The 19510-nt window shown below is 37.5% G+C and overlaps 1 protein-coding gene across 1 annotated transcript in view; it reads right to left on the bottom strand.

The window, feature by feature from the left end:
• The window catches only part of LOC150100463 (unconventional myosin-Id-like), a 288786-nt gene that overhangs the window by 181786 nt on the left and 87490 nt on the right, over positions 1 to 19510 (bottom strand). Inside the window, exon 5 of the mRNA XM_090403250.1 lies at positions 12434 to 12583. Coding sequence (XP_090259376.1) covers positions 12434 to 12583 — 150 coding nt within the window. The remainder of the gene's footprint in view (positions 1 to 12433; positions 12584 to 19510) is intronic.

The raw sequence follows: 19510 nt of genomic DNA on the forward strand, positions 1-19510 counted from the left end.
AAACAAGTGTTTGATGCCAAGATGGAAGAAAAAAGACCCAGAGGAAGACCAAGGTCTAGGTGGATTGATTAGGTGCCTTAGAAGCACACGAAATGTGACAATATTGGAGTGCTCACAAATAATAGATTGATTTGAAAGAAAATTGTTGATAAGAGGTTAATAATAATGTAAATTTAATCATGTAGTGCTGTCATAGTAGTGAGTGTCTATTAGGTGACAAGAATGAAACAAATACCGGCTATAAGATGGAAAATATTATTGTCTAACATGCAGCCATGAAAACAGAGAACAAAATGGATATTAATAAAGAACTAGCACGCTTAAATGTTATCCATCATAGGACAAAGCACAAGATTGAAAAGTTACAGACACAGCAAGAGTTAAGCAAGGCTGAAAAAAGAAAGATGCAGGTGATCTGAAGGAATAAAAATGACCGACTAAACAAACAAGAAAAATAAGTTAAGGAGAAAATTATGTATGGAGACTCAATGATTCCACAGATAATTTGAAAGACATGCATCACTTCCACTATGGAGATATAGACTGGAAGGAAGAAAGATCACATAGCAGGAAGGAAGTAGAATTTATACACCTGCTGAGAGATAATTACTTAAGGCAGCATATGATTGAAGGGACTAGGGGTTGGTCGATCTGGTCACAGGATCAGAAGAGCTATCCATAAACAAGGTGATGACAACATTGCCTCCAATTGGTGAAAATGACATGGGATCTTGACTTGGGAGATGCTTAGGAAGAAGCTTAAATCTGTACCATGATATAAAACACTGCAGGTAATGATGTTAATAGTTAAGGATCATCTAGAGGAAGCAGTATTAAATTGTATACCTAAGTTAAATCAGGTAGGAGTTAGATGGATGAGTAATATCATTAAACACAAGCTGGAGAAGAAGAAAATGCTGTGGAGGGTATATAAAGAGAAAGGTGACCAGCAAACTTATAAATAGTACAAAGCTCAGGCAAGAAATGTGACCAGCATGGCAAGGAAGTAAAAATTAGATTGAGAAGAATCTAGGCAAGCACGATGAAGGAAATCCCAAAGAGTTCTTTCGCTATGTGGCAAGTAAGAGGAAGAATGACTATGGAAAGTTAATCTTAATGAGTGATGATGGTCACAAGATGACAGAAGCAGAATAGTCAATTGCAGAATCTCAATGTAAATACAGCTATGGCATTAGATGGGATATCAGCTAGGGTTTTGCAAGAATGTGCAAGGGAACTGGAAATGCCTTTGACTAGGCTCTTTAATTTAAGTATCAGCTCTGGTAGAGTTCCAAGGGAGTGGAAGGAGGACAAAATAATTCTTTTGCATAAGAGAGATTATAAGACTACAGTAGCAAATTATAGACCAATCAGTATCTCAGGCATGGTGGTAAAAGTACTAGAAAAATTGGTAAAAAAGAGAATTCAAGAATGGGTAGATAAAATGATACTTTATGAGGGTCAACATAGTTTTGTGAAAGGTTGGTCATGGTTTCGTAATTTACTAACTTTTCATAATGGAGTAAAAGCTGAGTTGGATAAAAGAAATGGCTACACAATGATTTTGCAAGGACATTTGACAAAATAGCACATGGAACTCTGTTATACAAATTAGAACAAATGGGGATGGATATGACACCAAACAGCAATATAAAATTATGTGCACCACCATCTACGGTCATCTAAAAAGCAGACCTACTATTCCTATCAGAACCCCAATTATCAAACTCCTTCAACTGCTCAAACTACACATTACACAGCTTTTTCTGTGTAATGTGTAGTCAAGGGCAGCACTTGTGCATTCCTATCCACTTAACCAGTGGATAGGAAGGTAACTGCCGGAGACAGATATCAAAAAGTGGTTATGGATGGGCAAAATCAGGCAACTAGTGGTGTGCCACAAAGTTCAGTGCTGGAACCAATGATGTTTAATTTGAACATAAATCATATAGGAAATAACCTTCAAGGAAATATTCAGTTGTTTGCTGATGCGTAATTAGGTAGAGTAATAGTTAATCAAGGCTATGTGGAGAGCTTGCAGACCAATTTAAATAGGCTAAACATACACTCGTAACCACAGTAATAAGATTTTTTACTAAGTAAATATTTCATCCTAAGTATCATAGGATATTCTTCAGTACAGTTAATTCAAATACTAGGAATCTCATGCAGCTAGGGCGGATGCTTATAATGGAATCTCTCTATGCATGCAGTAGCGTGTTATAGAATTAAATTAAAATATATCTTTAAAAAAAATGTTACATTAAAATGAGATAACATATACAAATAAGTCTGGGAAATTGACAATTTCCCAGACTTTAGGGATAGTAAGAACATCATTATGGTTCAAATTGGGTCTGTGACGTACGACTTCAGCAATTTTTTTTATATAAACGTTCATCTTTATATAAAGAGCAATGTAGAATTTTGAGCCAAAGCAGATCACACAGTCAAGATTCAAGGATGTTGCAGTCTCTGGTATGGTGTGTTGGTTCTGGTGAATGCACAAGTGCTGCCCTTGTGGCAGAAAAAGCTGTGTAACGTGAGCAGTTGAGGGAGATTGCTAATTAGAGTTCTGATAGGAATAGTAGTTCTGCTTTTTAGATGACTAGATGGTAGTGCACATAATTTCATATTGCTGTTTAGGTCAAAATGTTGGTGAAGGGATGTGGAAACTTTTTTTTTGGTAAGAAATAATGTTGATTTCTAATGTTTTTTGTGGGTGGATTTTTTTTTTTTCATAACAATTTTTTGTGGGAGTTGCTATACATGGCCTTGACAGTTCCTCCTGCAGTCACAAACTGGCAAAATATGTCTTGGCAGGATTTGACACTGGGTGATCAGAAAGCATTCAGATTTGTTACTAACTGGTTTGGTCCTGTGTTACTATCCAGTAGCCAGCCTGCGGAACCATTTTACTGCTGTAAAATGGTTCCTCAAAATGGGATCACTCTCTGACCAAAGGATCTTCATTAAGATCAATATAGGAACCTACAGTCTATGAGTTATATCTGTCTATGCACCTCCGACTGCATGGTCAGAACAGACAAAGGATGAATTCTGTAATGACCTTGAAAGACATCTTCAAACTGTTAATGATAATGAATAGATATTGATTGGAGGAGATCTAAATGGACACGCTGGCTGCACAAGAGATGATTTTGAACATGTGCATGGTGGACAAAGATAAGGCATATGAAATTAAGGTACCAACATTCTAGAATGTGCTGAAGCTCACAACTTTGCGCTCACAAATACAATAAACCCTCGATTTAATGGACTTTGGATTTAACGGGAAAAATTTCCGGTCCGTATGTCACATGTGAAATTTAACACCCTGTTAATTTTAAAATGCTTTTATTTATTTAGACTTGCATATAATTAAATTAACAGGTTATTTTTTGTTATTAATTTCCTGTTATTTTTAACAAATTTTGGCAAATAGGCCATTATATGTTGGAAAAACGCTGTAGTAATTTAGCTGACATAAATGAGTCGGCGCTCATAAACGTGTTCGGCGAATGATTAGGGCGTGATCACACCAATCGGATTGTAATTGGCTCTTTTGTCGCGTGGCATGACCTTATGCGTTAGTTTTATTACATGCATTTTTGTAATTTTAGAGAGTTAATTATAAAAAACAGCAGAATTCAAAAGTTCAAAAAAAAAAAAAAAAAAAATTGATAGTTTTTTTCAAAGCAAGATTACCTAAACCAAGCACCTAACCATCGAAAAGTGTGAAAATTGTGTTAAAGTTAAAAATTGTGTAAAACAATTTTTTTGGTTATTACAGTGCTAATATTGATAAAATTGCAGTGTGATGTTAGAGATATTTTTATTTTAAAAAATTCACGATTTAACAGACACCCCTTTAACCCTATTAGTCTGTTAAATCAAGGATTTACTGTATATCTAAAAAAAAAAAAAAAAAGGGGGGGGGGTACATTAAAATGAGATAACATACATAAAATTATTTTACACAATTTAGGATGACAATTTCCCTCTGCACTAATACTCCCCATAAGGAAACGATAGACTTACTAACTCAAACATTTCCATCCGATATTGTTGAATTATTCAAATTTGTTATCACGTCTGGATACTTCCCTTGAACTTCACAAAGAGAAAATTTACAAACAAGAGGAAGGAACGGCAATGGGGTCTCCCTTATCACCAAACTTAGCCAACCTTTTTCTACAATAGAATACCTTGAAGAAAAAAATTTTTGTGTTTAATCCTAAACCAAAAATCTGGCTACAATATGTTGATGACGTCTTTGCTGTCTGGACCATTCTGAACAAGAACTACATTTGTTTCTAGAAAAAATTAACCTTCTTTATCCTCACATGAAATTCATGCTAGAAAAAGAATCTCCACAGGGTATCCCCTTCCTGGATGTATACATCCAAAGAAAAGAAGATGGTTCTATCTCCATTTCTGTCTATCGCAAGCAGACATTTTCAGGTCGCTACATTCACAATTCTTTGACCCGTCATCCATCTCAAAAATCTGGCATCATTAAATCATTGGTAACCAGAGCACACAGACTCTGCTCCTCTGAAGAATTTTTAAACCAAGAATTGGAAACAATCAAAAATATAGCCATACAAAATGGATACAACCCAAACACAACTCAAAAAATCATCAGTCACTTCCCACATCAACCTAGACAAGAACAAGTCCATAGAATTCTCATACCTTATGTCAAAGGCATTTCCGAACTTCTTTCAAAAATTATGAGGAAATATAAATTGGCTGCTACCTACAAGCCAATCAACCAGATCCACAATTGGTTACTTCTCCTAAAGACAAACTCTCACCTCTGATGCTACCTGGCATATACGAGGTCCTATGTTCTGTAAATTGTCCTACTATGGACAGACAGGTAGATCCATTAGAAAATGCATATTGGAACATCAAGACCATATCCGTGTTATCTAACCCCTGAAATCTAACCTGGCACAACCCGGAATTGAAAACCCATTAATATTTACATATTAAAACAATCTTATTACTGTGGTCACGTGTGTATATTTATGCATGAATGCTCCACAGGTTTCATTAAACAACAAAATTTAAATAGGCTGTCAGTACGGGCAAAAGTTAATGGGTGTCAGTTTAATGTCGAGAAATGTAAAGTTATGCATTTTGGGAAAAACAGATTACAAGCCACATATCACATTGATGGTGCTGTACTCTAGGAAATAGATGAAGCTAGAGATTTAGGGGTGGTGGTAGAGAGTTAAAGTTTAGAGGACATATTGCTAAGGTAGCTCATAAGATTACTTAGCTATTGAAGAACACATTAACAAGTAGAGCAATGGAGTCTTCCTTATAAAGAGGAATGACAACTTCTGGATTACAGTGCTCAAGTCTGGTTCCCTGGGTTTCTTGGGGGGGGGTTCAGAATAACCAAGATGGTTAGTGGCCTGTCGAATGTTCTCTATGAGGATAGATTGAAGGTACATAGATTGCATGTTGGTTGATAGGAGAAAAAGAGGGGATATAATAAACATTTAAGTTTCTTAAAGGGTTTTATAGGATTGATGCAGGGGAAATGTTTCAGCACTTGGCTAGAGAGACCAGAACAAGGGGTCATCCCTGGAAGCTGAATAAAGGTGTGGTTAGTAGGGATGTGAGGACTAGATATTTTGCTTGGAGAGTTCTGAATGAGTGGAATGGGTTGTCAGAATCAGTTGCGAGTGCTTTGTCTATTAAGTTCAAGGAGAAGTATGATAGATTCTGTGGATAGTTTGGGTCTCCTGGAATGAGTCTTTGGACTCTATGGAGATGCCCATACAATGACAATAACATATGGGAGATGCAAGTCTACAAGAGTTAAGGTAAACAGTGGTGTACCAGAAGAATCAGTCCTAGATACATTGCTATTTAATTTTATATTAATACCATTGGGAAGGATTTGACAAGAGACATACAGCTATTTGATAATGCAAAGATAGGCAGAGTAATCAGGAATGCAGCTGATATACAGTATTACAGAATGATTTGAGTAAGCTGGAATTGTGGGCATGTAAAAATGTCTGTCTTAGTTTAATGTTAGTAAATGTAAAGTCACATAGTGAAATATCCAACATCATATTATGCTGGCAAGATTATGCTAGAGATCTTGGCATTTTAGTAGATAGGAAGTTGAAGTTCAAGGACCATATAGCAAAGACTTCAAGACTGCAAATAAAACTCAGAGGATAACTGGAATACTGAAATAAATTTTGACATGTAGTGATAAGGAAGTAATTCTGCCCCGTCACAAGGCCTTGAAAAGACCTCTGAATATTTTAGGCTGTTGAAAGTGGGATTAAACTGATTTTTCTTTTATTTCCTTTTTAGCCACGTGAATTTGGCAGAGGAAGATGTTCCAGCAAAGCACAGTAATTGCTTTCAGATCTCTCACTGTCCACTGATTGTGTTCAGAGACTGAAAGCGAGTACATGGTGTATATATGCACTTCATTTTTTAGGCCTTAGACTACGCCTAAAATTTCATCCACAAGTCCTTTTGGCTCTGTTATATCATGCTCAAGTTTAAAAGTAATTAGGCTTCCTGTGGTAGAATATCTGGTAATTGATTGGCTGCTGTGAATTCTATGACAGTCTAAGGAAAGGTGAAAATCAACTCAAATGTTTTTGCAACTTCTATTACACCCATGAAAATGTGAATACCACTTCAATAACAGGAAGAACTAAATTCTCTTGCAGAATTTAATTTTGCCTGGAATGTAAAGAGTGATCTATGATAATTAAAGTTTCCCAAATTTTGGGAAGTTCAATGCAACAGTATTTGTTTAAATTAGGTTGATTCCTGAGTGCAGATGCAGATTCAAAGAATAGTCTTTCTTTTTTGAATTTACTATGGTGGAGCATGGTAGTTTTTTTCCAGGAGATTCTGTGGGATGTAGCCAAAACATGGTCTGCAAGGCCAGACTGACCATAATCGTGTTTGCAGATGTAAGAACTGTGTTCTTCTAACTGGATGGATGCTGACCTGCCTGTTTGTCCGAAGTAGGCAAGTTTACAGGAACAAGGTACTCTATGTACACCAGGCACTGAAAGAGGAGGGAGCTGGTCTTTAGTGGAGCAGATAAGGGTAGCAAGTTTATGGTGGAGCTTAAAAGCTGTATGGAGGTTGTACTTTTTTTTTAATGATCTGGCTATTTTTTCAGAAGTACTACGGATGTAAGGAATAGTGATGGCATTTCTGAAGTCATTCTAAAGAGATGGTCGGGGAATGGAGAAGGACTTGATTTTTTTTTTTTAATCTTGTAGTCATTGGAAAGGAAGGTGTTTGTGTATGTGTTTGAGTTCGGTTGACAGGGCAGTTTTATTGGAACAAAGATAGCGGGCCCTATTGGTCAGAGTTTTAATAATGCCATATTGCTGGGAGGGGTGGTGGTGGGAGAGTTTGTGAATGTATCTACCTGTATGAGTAGGTTTTCTATATACAGAGAAAGAAAGGTTACCATTAGGAAGGCATGTTACTAAGGTGTCTAGGAAGGTTAAACTATTGTTATTTTCCTTTTCCATCGTACACTGGATTCTTGGATGTAGACTATTGAGGTGACTGAGGAAGGAATCTAATACGTCTGGGCCATGAGGCCAAATAGAGAACACATCAACAATATGGGGGAAGAGTCAATGGCTCGTTTTTCAAAATTTTCCATGTAATAATTGGCAAGAGGGGGTGAGAGGGGGGAACTCATGGTAGTTCCCTCTATCTGTCTGTAGATTTTGTTCTTCCAAGAGAAATAGCCAGAGTTGATGGCAAAGGAAAAGAGCTCTAAGATATCAGAAGGAAAAACGTTTTTTAAGAGTGTTAAGGTGTCAATTAGGGGAATTTATTTAAGTTAAGAGATATTATCCCATATTGTTTCTTAGCCGAATAAGAAACTCAAAGAGTTTCATGCCGAATATAGAAACTATATAAAGTTCGGCGATTCCTAGCTATATTCGGCATGAAACTCTGAGTTTCTTATTCAGCTAAGAAACAATATGGGATAATATCCCTGAACTTAAATATGTTCATGTCACCGAATTGAAGCCTTTGGCTCTTCATTATAATTAGTAATCAGGGGAAATATTTGTAAACAAAGAGATGATGTCAAAGCCGACTAATATATCTGTATTATTTAAAGTAAGATTTTCAGTTAAGTTTTTAAAATGGGTGGAGTTCTTTACATAAGATAAGGTAAGACCAATGAGGAGTTTCAAAGAGTTAGCTAGCTGCTTTGATAATTTGCAGCAAGGTGTATTGGTGGCATCTAAAATATAGGTCTTAGTTAGGGTAAGAATTAGGTTTGTGGATTTTGGGTAAACTGTATATCTGAGGGGGAGGGACGAGAACAGAATGGTTTGTTTGAGTTTTTTTGTAATGTCAGGAGGCCAGGAAGAAACATTTTTAAGTAGGTTTTTTAATTTTTTAACTTGAGTTTTTGTGGGATTGTGTTCCAGCGGTAGCGTTGGTAGGTGGTATATGAATGTAACTTCTGGTGCTCAAGAGAAAAAGATTATTGTTGAGTATAAACTCTCAACAGCCTTTTAAGTGTTATGGCCAATTAAATCATAATCGACCATAACAGATGAGTCAAGTATTTAACGGTTGCATACTTTTAAAAGTATGCAAAATCACGACATATGGAAGTAAAACATGGACTCTGAGAGACAGAAAAAAAAAACATTGACAAATTTAGGAATTACTCAAAGAAAAATGAAAAGATCACTAAGGACAATACTTGAATTAAGACACTGGTGAGAGACCATTGCAGCCATTAAAAGATCCAAGCAGCAATGGTCAAGTTATATAGCAAGAAGTAGCACATGAAAATGGACAAAAATGATATCCAAATGGGGAGATAGGAATAGGAAGATCAAAGACATAGCAGGAAGATGAGATTAAAGAGATGGCTGAAACTCAGTGGCACAAAAGAGCTCAAGATAATTAAAAAAATAAATAAAAAATGTTGGGCCAGCAATCTCTGATTGGCTACCAGCGGAGATTGAACTGTCTACTCAGTATCCAAAAGTTCGACAGGGCTAAAACTGCCTCGCCTATTCCTTGGAACAAAAAAAGGTGTTAGCTGATAATAAAAAATCCTCCAACATGTCCTTTGGAGGGGGATAGGGCAGCTTATTCTAGACGTTTAGATGAAAGTAACATACCGTAATGAAGATGGATCACAAACTCGTTTCAAGTAGTTTCTCAGACAAAATTCCACTGGTCTATGCAAGAAGTAGTCACTCATTTCTAACCTAATTTGCAGATCTGTAAGTTAATCGGTGACATCCAATAATATTACAATTTTCCTAAATACAAAACATTATGTGATTTGCATATACAAACTTCACATTCTAAATATATTCTTAAAATCTCAATGCTACTTATTACGAGGGTAGTCTGAAAAGTTCTTGGCCTTGACCATAGATGGCAATACTATCGGCAAGAGATTTTTTTTTCTAAGTTGGCACATCTGTCATAAACATCCATGTGAAATTGCAAGTCATTCTATCAAGTACTTTGTTTTATACAGCTGTCTGAATTGTTATCTGTATCCCTTGAAATGGATAAAATTGAGTATCGTGTGGTTATAAAATTCTTTGTAAAAGTTTAATGCCAAAGGAATTTCATTCAAAATTCATAAAAGTTTATGGGCACTCCTTCTCTTTTGTTTTCAACAATGAAGAAATGGGCTGCCAAGTTTAAATGTGGTTGTACCAGCCTTGAAGATGATCCATGTGAAGGACGTCCAAAAAGTGTAACAACACCAGAAATCATTGATCAAGTACACGATATGTATTGGATGACCCGCAAGTCAAAGTGTGTGAAATTGCTGAGCCTATTGGCATTTCAAAAGAACATATAGGATATATTTATTATTACCGGTGACTCCAGGGAGTCCTTAGACTCATCGAGGGAGGCCCTAAACATCACGTCCACACAACTATACGACATTCTCACAGTATCTATCATACCTTGCCATGAACTCACTCACTGTCATAGCACCCACAACAGACTCTGGCAGCTTATTCCACTCATTTACCACTCTAAAAGTAAAGAACCCAGCTCTAACACCCCTGCTAACCACACTCTTGCCCAGCTTCCATAGGTGTCCCCTAGTTCTCCCACCACCAGTCCTGATCTCAAAAATATCCTCTGAATTAATCCTATAGAAACCCTTCAGCAATTGGAATGTCTCAATCATATCTCCCCTTTTCCGTCTATCAACTAATTTCTGCAACTCACAAATCTTCAACCTGTTCTCATATGGTTCATTCCATAGACCCACTATCATCTTAGTCACTCGCCTCTGGGTCCTCTCCACCTCCTCCCCATCAAGAAGGAACCTAAGTGACCAAATCTGGGCACAGTAGTCGAGATGAGGTCTTATCACGGCTCGGTACAGAGGTACAATAACTTGCTTGTCTCTGCTCGTCAAGGTATTTTTCAACAACCAAGTGAGTTGATGAGCTGATTTAGCTACTTTTGCAATGTGCCCCCTAAACTTCATCTCCCTATCCACCAACACTCCCAAGTCCCTGGCCTCATCAATCTCCTGGAGTACAGTTCCACCAATGTGGTATACTGCTGCTAATCTTTTCATCCCAAAATGCATAACCTTACATTTTGTCACATTAAATTGACATCCATTCTCCTTAGCCCAGAACTCCAATCTATCCAAGTCATCCTGCAAGATTTTGACATCTTCTGCTTTCACTATCGCCCTACCCAACTTTGCATCATCAGCGAACAAATGAACTGTTCCTCTTAGATCCTTCCCTATATCGTTAATGAACAAATTAAACAGCAGTGATCCAAGAACTAGTGCAGTGACTATGACTAGTGCAGTGACCCTGCGGCACAGCACTAGTCATAGGCCGTCTTTTGGACTCTACTCCTGAATAAACTACTCTTTGATATCTCTCCATCAACCACCCACCTATTCATCTCACCAACCCTATATCCATTCCCATATGTTGTAGTTTACGGATTAGAATTCCATGTGGTATCCTGTCAAACGCCTTTTCCAGGTCCAGCAGCATCACTGTAAACCCAGTGATGCTGCTGGACTAAACTAAACCTTTATCTAGTTCAGTCGTCACCTTGTTATAAAACTTGAGCAAGTTACTGAGGCATGATCTACCCATCACAAAGCCATGCTGTCCCCAGTATAGTATCTCATGTTCATCAATCCATTCCTGTATTTTTCCCTTGACTACTTTCTCCAAGACCTTGACAATGACTCCTGATATGCTGATTGGTCGGTAATTTGCAACTGTAGTCTTGGATCCTCCTTTATGCAGTGAAACTATTTTCCCCTCTTTCCACACCTTCGGGACTAAACCAGACACGAGACTCAGATTAAACAACATGGTCAAGGGCACTGATTGCTTCACGAAAGACCCGTGACGGTATACTATCCAATTTTGCATGAAGAATTGCATATGAAAAAGCTTTGCACAAGATGGGTGCCGTGCTTGCTCACAGCAGATCAAAAATGCACTCGCATGAAAATCTCTGAACAGTACTTGGAGCATTTTTAACAAGAATAAAACTGATTTTGTGTGTCAATTTATTACTATGGATGAGATGTGGATTCACCATTACACACCGGAATTCAAACAGCAGTCAAAACAGTGGACAGAACCTGGTTGTTCAGCACCAAAGAAGAAAAAGTCGATTCCATCAACAGGAAAGTTCATAGCATCAGTGTTTTGGGCTGTTAAAGGCATTTTGTTTATTGATTATCTTGAAAAGGGTAAACAATAACAAGGGAATATTTTTCCAATCTTTTAACCAGATTAGACGAAAAAATTTGTGAGAAAAGACCTGGTTTGCAGAACAAAAAAATCAGCTTTCATCGGGACAATGCACCTGCAAAACAAGGGTGTTTTGGCAATAGGAAAATTTGGGGAATCGGGTGGATGTTGGAATATCCACCCTATTCCCCAGATTTGGCTTTCTCTGACTTCTATCTCTTCCCAAAACTAAAACTCTTCCTCGCTGGTCAGCGGTTTTCTTTGAATCAAGAGATGATTGCAGCTCTAAAGGGGTATTTTGCAGATCTCACTGAGAACCACTACAGGGATGTGATAATGGCGCTGGAGCCTAGCTGGAATAAATGTATTAGTCTAATACATTTATTCCTGCTAGGCTACAGCACCATTATCACGTCCCTGTAGTGGTTCTCAGTAAGATCTGCAAAATACCCCTTTACAGCGAGGAAGAGTTTTAGGAAGAAAAAGTTTTAGAGGAAGAAAAAATAAAAATAATTTTGAAATTATAAATTTGTTTTTTCAATGTATGGCCGAGAACTTTTCAGGCCCCCCCCCTCATACTTTAAATGAAGTAATTTAGAAGTTAATATTTAATAAAATATTTAACTATGATTTTAGAAAGAAATTAAAAATAAAAAAGAACAAACCTTTGGGCTTCCCCCTTGTTTTGTATAATGATAAAGTAATGGGTCTCTCTTCAGATCATATCTATTTAGTACAGCATCAGAACTACCAAAGAGCAACTGATAAAAGGAATGGAAATTTCTTTCACCTGGCTGCTGGGCTATTACTCTGGACTATTAACAAAAAAAAAAAGAAGAAAACTTAATATTTATACTTTCAATAATTTTAACTAGTCCTGTCATTCATTCATAAATATGCCTTAGTGGCATATTTATGAATGTCTTAAGTAGCAGACAATTTTCAATGCCTTGTCTGCTGCTATTCTGTTTGCATGATACCTGAAGTGGCTTGAATAAATATCATGTTTGGTTTCTAGATCAGGGGACCAAACTATCTAAACTCTCAGCTCACCCATATAATAAACAAATATTCACAACCTTTTTTGAGCAGGATTTACATAAAACATTGCACCATCGGATTTAATTTAAGAACTAATATAAATTCTCTCTCTCTGATCAACCTGGATAGAAATCTGATGAAGGCCAAGGCTATAGAACTGTGTACAAAAGAATTATTGTCTGCAATAAAGAATTTAAATCATAATCATGGAATGGACAATTCCTGGAAAATGAATTGTATGGCAAGTTCATCAAAACATAAAATCATCCCTATTTTGATGACATAATAAGGATGATTTTATGTTCTAAAGTAAAACGTGAGTTATATCACTGCAGCTCTGTTTTTTAGTGATTTTTTTTTATAATTATTATAAAAAATGACATGCCTAATAAGTCAAAAACCTATTGCTGGTGATAATCACTACAGACAAAAAAGGGAAAAATCAGAATTACTTTTCAGTGAAATCTTGTGATATGCTAAAATTTTTTGGCCTTGTCTTGAACCCAGACTTAGATACCAGCCAGAGATTTTCAGTGGATTTCCAGTTAATTATTTTTGAAATATCTAAAAGTAGGTGAATTGGAACAATATCAGCAATCAGCCTATGGAAATAGGGAATAAGAATCACAAAGGCCATTCCATTTAGTGCCACTATATAACAACAAATGCCACAAGACAAGCTTGGTAAAGGGATATTATACAATAAAGGAAACTGACATTTTCTTAACCAGTTCTTTCAAATATAAAGTACACCAATACATAATATCACTGCTTATAGAAAATTTTATAGCATACTTATGCCCTGAATATCTTATAGAACAAAATACTTAATGGATTATGAGATATCACTGAATGTAAGCAGTAGTGGGCAAAAGATCAAGGATGTATTTATGGGAGTAAGCGGAGTTGACGATACGGCTGAGTGCTTGAATACTAATGGTAAAACAGTGGGTGAAATTGGCAATGAGTTAGAGATGCTGAATGGTAAGACAGCATGCATAGATGGTAGCGAGTTAGCGACAGTAAGTATTAAGAGAGCTGGCAGCGAGTCGCAAGTCAGAAGATGTGCAAGGTAGTTGAAAATGTGATTTGCGTAAATGGAACTGAAAAACAAATTGAAGATATGAAAGTGGAGTTGGTAAAGATGAGGCAAGAGATTAAACATATGAGGAACGAACTGAGGAGAATTACAGATTTGCATGGGAATGTGTGGACAAAAGATTTGAAAGATGTATCGAATGATTTGAGACTGGCGATGTGGGGAGACAAGGTCAGTTTTCTGCGAGGTAGAATGAACAGAGTGGTTGAAGCCTTGGATAAGAGTACATGAGCAAAAGGAGTTGGCATGAATGATTTGACTTGAATGATTTGACATGAATGTAAGGAAGGATATTATGAGGCTGCTAACGAGAGCGAAAGATAACAGTGTGGTAGGTAAGCTAGTCAGTGTGTTACCCAGGTATGGTAATGAGCTGTATGAGGAGAAAAAAATTCATTTTGTGAATGTGTGTAATGAAGGTGTGTGTGTGATGAATGTTTGTGATTTGAGGGACAGATAGAACTTATAAAAGAGAAGGGCTACATTTAAAATGGATCTCATATGAATCAGTTGAAGAAACTGTTGCTGCAAGAGAAAATAATGACTGAAGTGAATGGAATTTCTGAGGAAGCAAGAGGTTGTAGAAGAGCGGGAATTAAGGTAAGAGCTTTGCGAATGTAGAAGTAAATGGCACGAGTGAAGAGAAAGAGTAGAAACACAAGACAGGGAAATGGGGGCGTCACAGTGGACAAGGAGCATGAGACATGTGGATGATGGTTTCAGGAGTAGACGTGTGAGCGAGCAAGAAAGGATTAAGCTAGTCAAGGAAGTGGAGATCAGTGGGACATTATAGAAACAGAAATCAGCTATTATGTTTGCAAATGCTAGAAGTATTCAAAATAAGGGGAATGAAATTGTTACATTGATAGAGTTCATTTGCCCAAAAACTGTTGATATAAGTAAGACATGGTTGAACAAATATGTCATTCAGACAGAAATAGAGAGAGGGATATGTAGTCTTTTGTAACTCATATATAGAGACTAATGACTTCACATCAATTGTCATAGTATCCCATAATGCAAAATATATCCTTACAGATATGTATAATGCTATTCATTATGGGAAAGGCCACTACCCAGACCAGTTTCAACCTTTGAGGTCTCAACAATGCACAGTATTATGCGTGTCTGTAAGGATATGTGTTTTGCATTACAGGATACTAAGGCAATTGATGTGAAGTCATTAGCCTCTATGTATGAGTTGCTCTGTTATGAAGTTACTTCATGTGCAAACTTTGTTTGCTTACACTTGGAAAAGGATGAAACAAAGAATATAATTTCTTGGCATCTTTAATTTATAATATAACCAAGTGAAAAAGATTTCAACATCTATCTCTAATCCAGAGTATTTTAATAATGTACTTCTGTATATGGAAATATGATTTCTGCATTACTTCAACCTTGATATCACATATGGATCTAGTCCCACTGATGAAAAGCAAGACAACTGAAAGAACTTAATATGCAGACAAGATCATCAAAAAGGAAAGATGAATTAATTAAAAAAAAAAAGGATAAACAAAAAAAATTAAAAGATGTGTTAAAAAAAGGAAATACATCCAATACAAAAAGAAGCAATAAAAAAATATAATGATGGGGAAGGTTTCAGATCATCAAATGAAGACTTTTCAAGCTCAGAAGAGTTTATGGACTATGACGAACCATCTCATGCTAATAAAGGGAAAGCAAGAAATACAATTAAAGAAAAAAAACAAAGTTTACTCACTCAAAGTTTTCTTAGTATGATTATCATCTACATGAAAAGAAAATAAGAAACATACTTCTGCAGATATAAAAACTTTAACAGATAGATTATCCACTTCTTTCTTATTGGAGCTTTAGAAGATTAACAGGGCTGGAGTAGGAATTCTTATTCTTGCCCCCCCCCCCCCTAGGTCATTCTATAATATCCAAAGGGATGCAGAAGGGAGAATATTGACAACAGACTGGAAATACTGTGGATGTGTAATAAAGTTTATAAATGTTTATGCTCCATCCAATGGAACACTTAGATGAAAATTCATCATAGCAGCTGGAGACTGGAATTGTATTGAAAATCCCCATTAGACAAAATAGGAGGACACCACAGGAGTTGAAAAGTGGGATAAGCACAGTTAAAAAACATGTCTTGACAATGCTCAACTTAGACATATGGAGAATTCACAATCCTAATCTCCAGGCTTACATTACATGAATCAAAGTACTGCTACCTATCTTGATCAAACTCATTTATATCTCTTCTTCCCTTATAAATAGGATAATTCAGATAAAACAACTTGACAACATGTCAGACCATAATCCAGTTCTACTTATATTTCACTGCATGGAACAAGTAAAGATCAGTTCTGGAAAATGGAGACTTCCACCAAATTTTCCATTTATCTTTTCAACCAAATTCTAGATCCTCTGTTCAAATTGGAATAATCTAACCTGGAAATGGGATATGTCGTTAAAATTCAAACAAGCAGTAAAACAGAATATGATTGAATGGGGAAAGGATCAGTCTTTCCTCAAAAGAAAAAAAGTTGAATGACCTGTAGAGAGAGAGAGAGAGAGAGAGAGAGAAACTTGTTTGCAGAAAACCAACACAATGGTATAGAATGCGGCAACATCATAAGAAACATTAACATAGAGAAGTAGAAAGGCAGAAACAAGTAGAAGAAAGAAATTTTAAAATAAGAATACAGCAGCACTTAGCAGATATTCCTTCAACTGCATTCTTCATAAGACAATTCACTAAATTCCACAAATAACGGACTCTCACTCAAATCTGAACTGATAGTGAAGACATGTCCACAACTCAAAACATCTTTGACTCCTTACAAAAACACTACAAAATTCTGAAGTTCTATTAAAAATTATAACTCTTGGAACATTAATAGTTTTCCTGTTCATATCTAAGATAGGCTTGACAGACTCATTACAGCATCGGAGATTACCACAGCCTATAAAAATCCCCAGGACCTCATGGTCTAGGGATAGAACTTTACTGCAAGGCCTGAGATTTTAATCTCCCCATTCTAGTTATAAAGTTTAATTCTTTTCTCTCATCAGGACACATACCAAGTGAATTTGTAGCAAGCCATACCGTCCTCATTCCGAAACCTAATAGAGATTACACCGAAATCAGTAGCTGGAGACCTATTTCTCTAATATTGACAACAAGATATTTTTCCTCATTATCAATCTTCTTCTTCTGCAGCTTCTCCCACTTAAGTGGGGTCACTGTTGATGATGAGTCTCCTCCACATCCTCCTGTCTTGCGCTGTCACCACATCCAAGTTCTTCCTCCTCAAGTCCTCTTCAACCAGCTCACTCCATCTCTTCTTTGGCTGGCCACGCTTCCTCCTTCCTTGCACATCCATCTGCATGACCCTTCTTCCCACATATTCGTCCTCCCTCCTCATCACATGACCAAACCATCTCAACCTTGCCTCCTGTATTTTCGCTCCTAGGTTCGTAACTTTCACTGTTCCCCTCACACAGTCATTTCTCAGACGATCCTTTCTGGTCACACTACACATCCACCTAAGCATTCTCATCTCTGCTACTTCCATCCTGCTGATGTTATTTTTCCTCAGGGATACAGTTTCCATAGCATACGTCATAGCTGGCCTCACACTACTGTCCTACAGATTTTGCCTTTCAGATTAATCGGCACCCTCTTATTGCATAACACTCCAGCCATCTCCCTCCAGTTCCTCCAACCAGCTTGTATCCTGTATCCCACTTCCTTCTCAGCTCCTCCATCTTCTTCCACTGTTGAACCTAAGTATCTAAAGTCCCTCATCTTCCTGATGACATTTCCTTCCAGCTCCGTCTCCTGGCCGCCGCCCACTGTGCAACACATATACTCTGTCTTATTTCTGCTCAGTCTCATACCTCTCTCTCTCTCTTCCAGTACTTTTCTCCATCTTTCCAGTTTAGTTCCCACTTCTTCTCTTGAATCTGCACACAGCAAGATGTCATCTGCATACAGCATTGTCCAAGGTGCATCTTCTCTCACCTCCTCCGTCACCACCGCCATCACAATATTATAGAGAAACGGATTTAATGCTGACCCTTGATGCAAGCCAATTGTTACTTGAAAACTTTCTCTCTGTCCCAGACAGGTCCAAACTCTTGTCTTCACGTTTCTGTACATCTCCTGCACCAACCTAACATATTTCTCTGGAACCTTCTTCTCCCTCAGACACCTCCAGGATTCTTGCCTTGGCACTCTATCATATTCTTTCCCCAGATCAATAAATGCCAGATGTAGCTCCCGTTTTTTCTCTTGAAATTTTTCCATCATCTGCCGTAACCCAAAGATAGCATCTGTTGTTGATCTACCAGGCATGAAGCCAAATTGTTCCTTTGCAATCTCCACCTCCTGCCTCAATCTACCATCAAGAACCCTTTCTAGGATTTTCATTGTGTGGGACATCAACTTTATTCCTCTGTAATTTTTACAGTCTCGTGCATCCCCTTTACCCTTGTAGATGGGGACAAGAGTACTCTCCCTCCATTCCTCGGGTATGTTTTCCTGTTGGCAAACTTTCATGAACAGGTCCCACAGCAGGTCAATTCCCTCTTCCCCCAGTGGCTTCCATGCCTCCACTGGAATCCTGTCGGGGCCCACCCATTTTCCATTCCTCATCCTCTTCATGGCCTCCGTCACTTCCACTCTACTAATGTTCTGCACCATCCCACTCAGAAGGTTGCCCATCTTCTCTGTGAGTCCTTGCATTTTCCTCATTCAAAAGTCCCTCAAAGTATATTCTTCATCTGTTTCTTATGTTCACATCCCTCCATAATACTCTTCCTTCAGCGTCTTTGATCTGTCTCACATGCAAGATGTCCTTTGCTGCTTTATTTCTACATTTCTCTAGTTGGTAAATTTTTCTCTGTCCTTCCTTTGTTTCTAATTGATCATACAGATCTTGATATGCCATGGCCTTCGCCACAACTCTCTTGGCTTCTTCCTTTCTCTCTCTATACACCTCTCTGTCCTTTTCCACTCTTGACTCAACCCACTTCTGCTTTGCCTTCTTAGTTGTCACTGCCACTTGTATGCATTATTATTCCACCACCAGCCCTCCTTCTGCTCTCTAATCTTTCCAGATGTCTCACCAAGCACCTCGATTGCACAGTTCAGTATTACTTTTGAATTGTTTCCACCAATCTTATACACTTTCCAGTGAATCCGAGATCACTCTCTAACACCCTCTCCCTAAAACAATTCCTCACACTCCCTTCTTTTAAGCGAAACCACTTAATTGTCTTCATCCCATGGCTTCCAGAGGTTCTCATCTTCAATCTTATTTTAAAGTCTGCACGCAGCAGTCTCTGTTGCTGGCCCACTTTTCCGCATTATCAATAACAGGCTGAAAGTGGGAATGGAATTAAAAGCATACAGGTGTATGGAGTTCCAGGCTGAGCGGCAGAATTTAAATCTGTTTCTACTATATTATCTATTCTGCTTAATTAATATGAAAAAGCAGCCAACTGCAGTGCTATCATTAGACCTTTGATAATATCTGGCATCCCTTTCTGTTCAACATCCTCCAGCAAACTGGTGCGGGTAAAAAGCTGTTATCATTATTAAAGTTGGCTATTAAAT

The sequence above is a fragment of the Typopeltis vanoorti genome, chromosome 13 (assembly GCF_054136105.1).
Source record: "Typopeltis vanoorti isolate ZY-2024b chromosome 13, IOZ_Tvanoo_1.0, whole genome shotgun sequence".
Classification (NCBI taxonomy): Eukaryota; Metazoa; Arthropoda; class Arachnida; order Uropygi; family Thelyphonidae; genus Typopeltis; species Typopeltis vanoorti.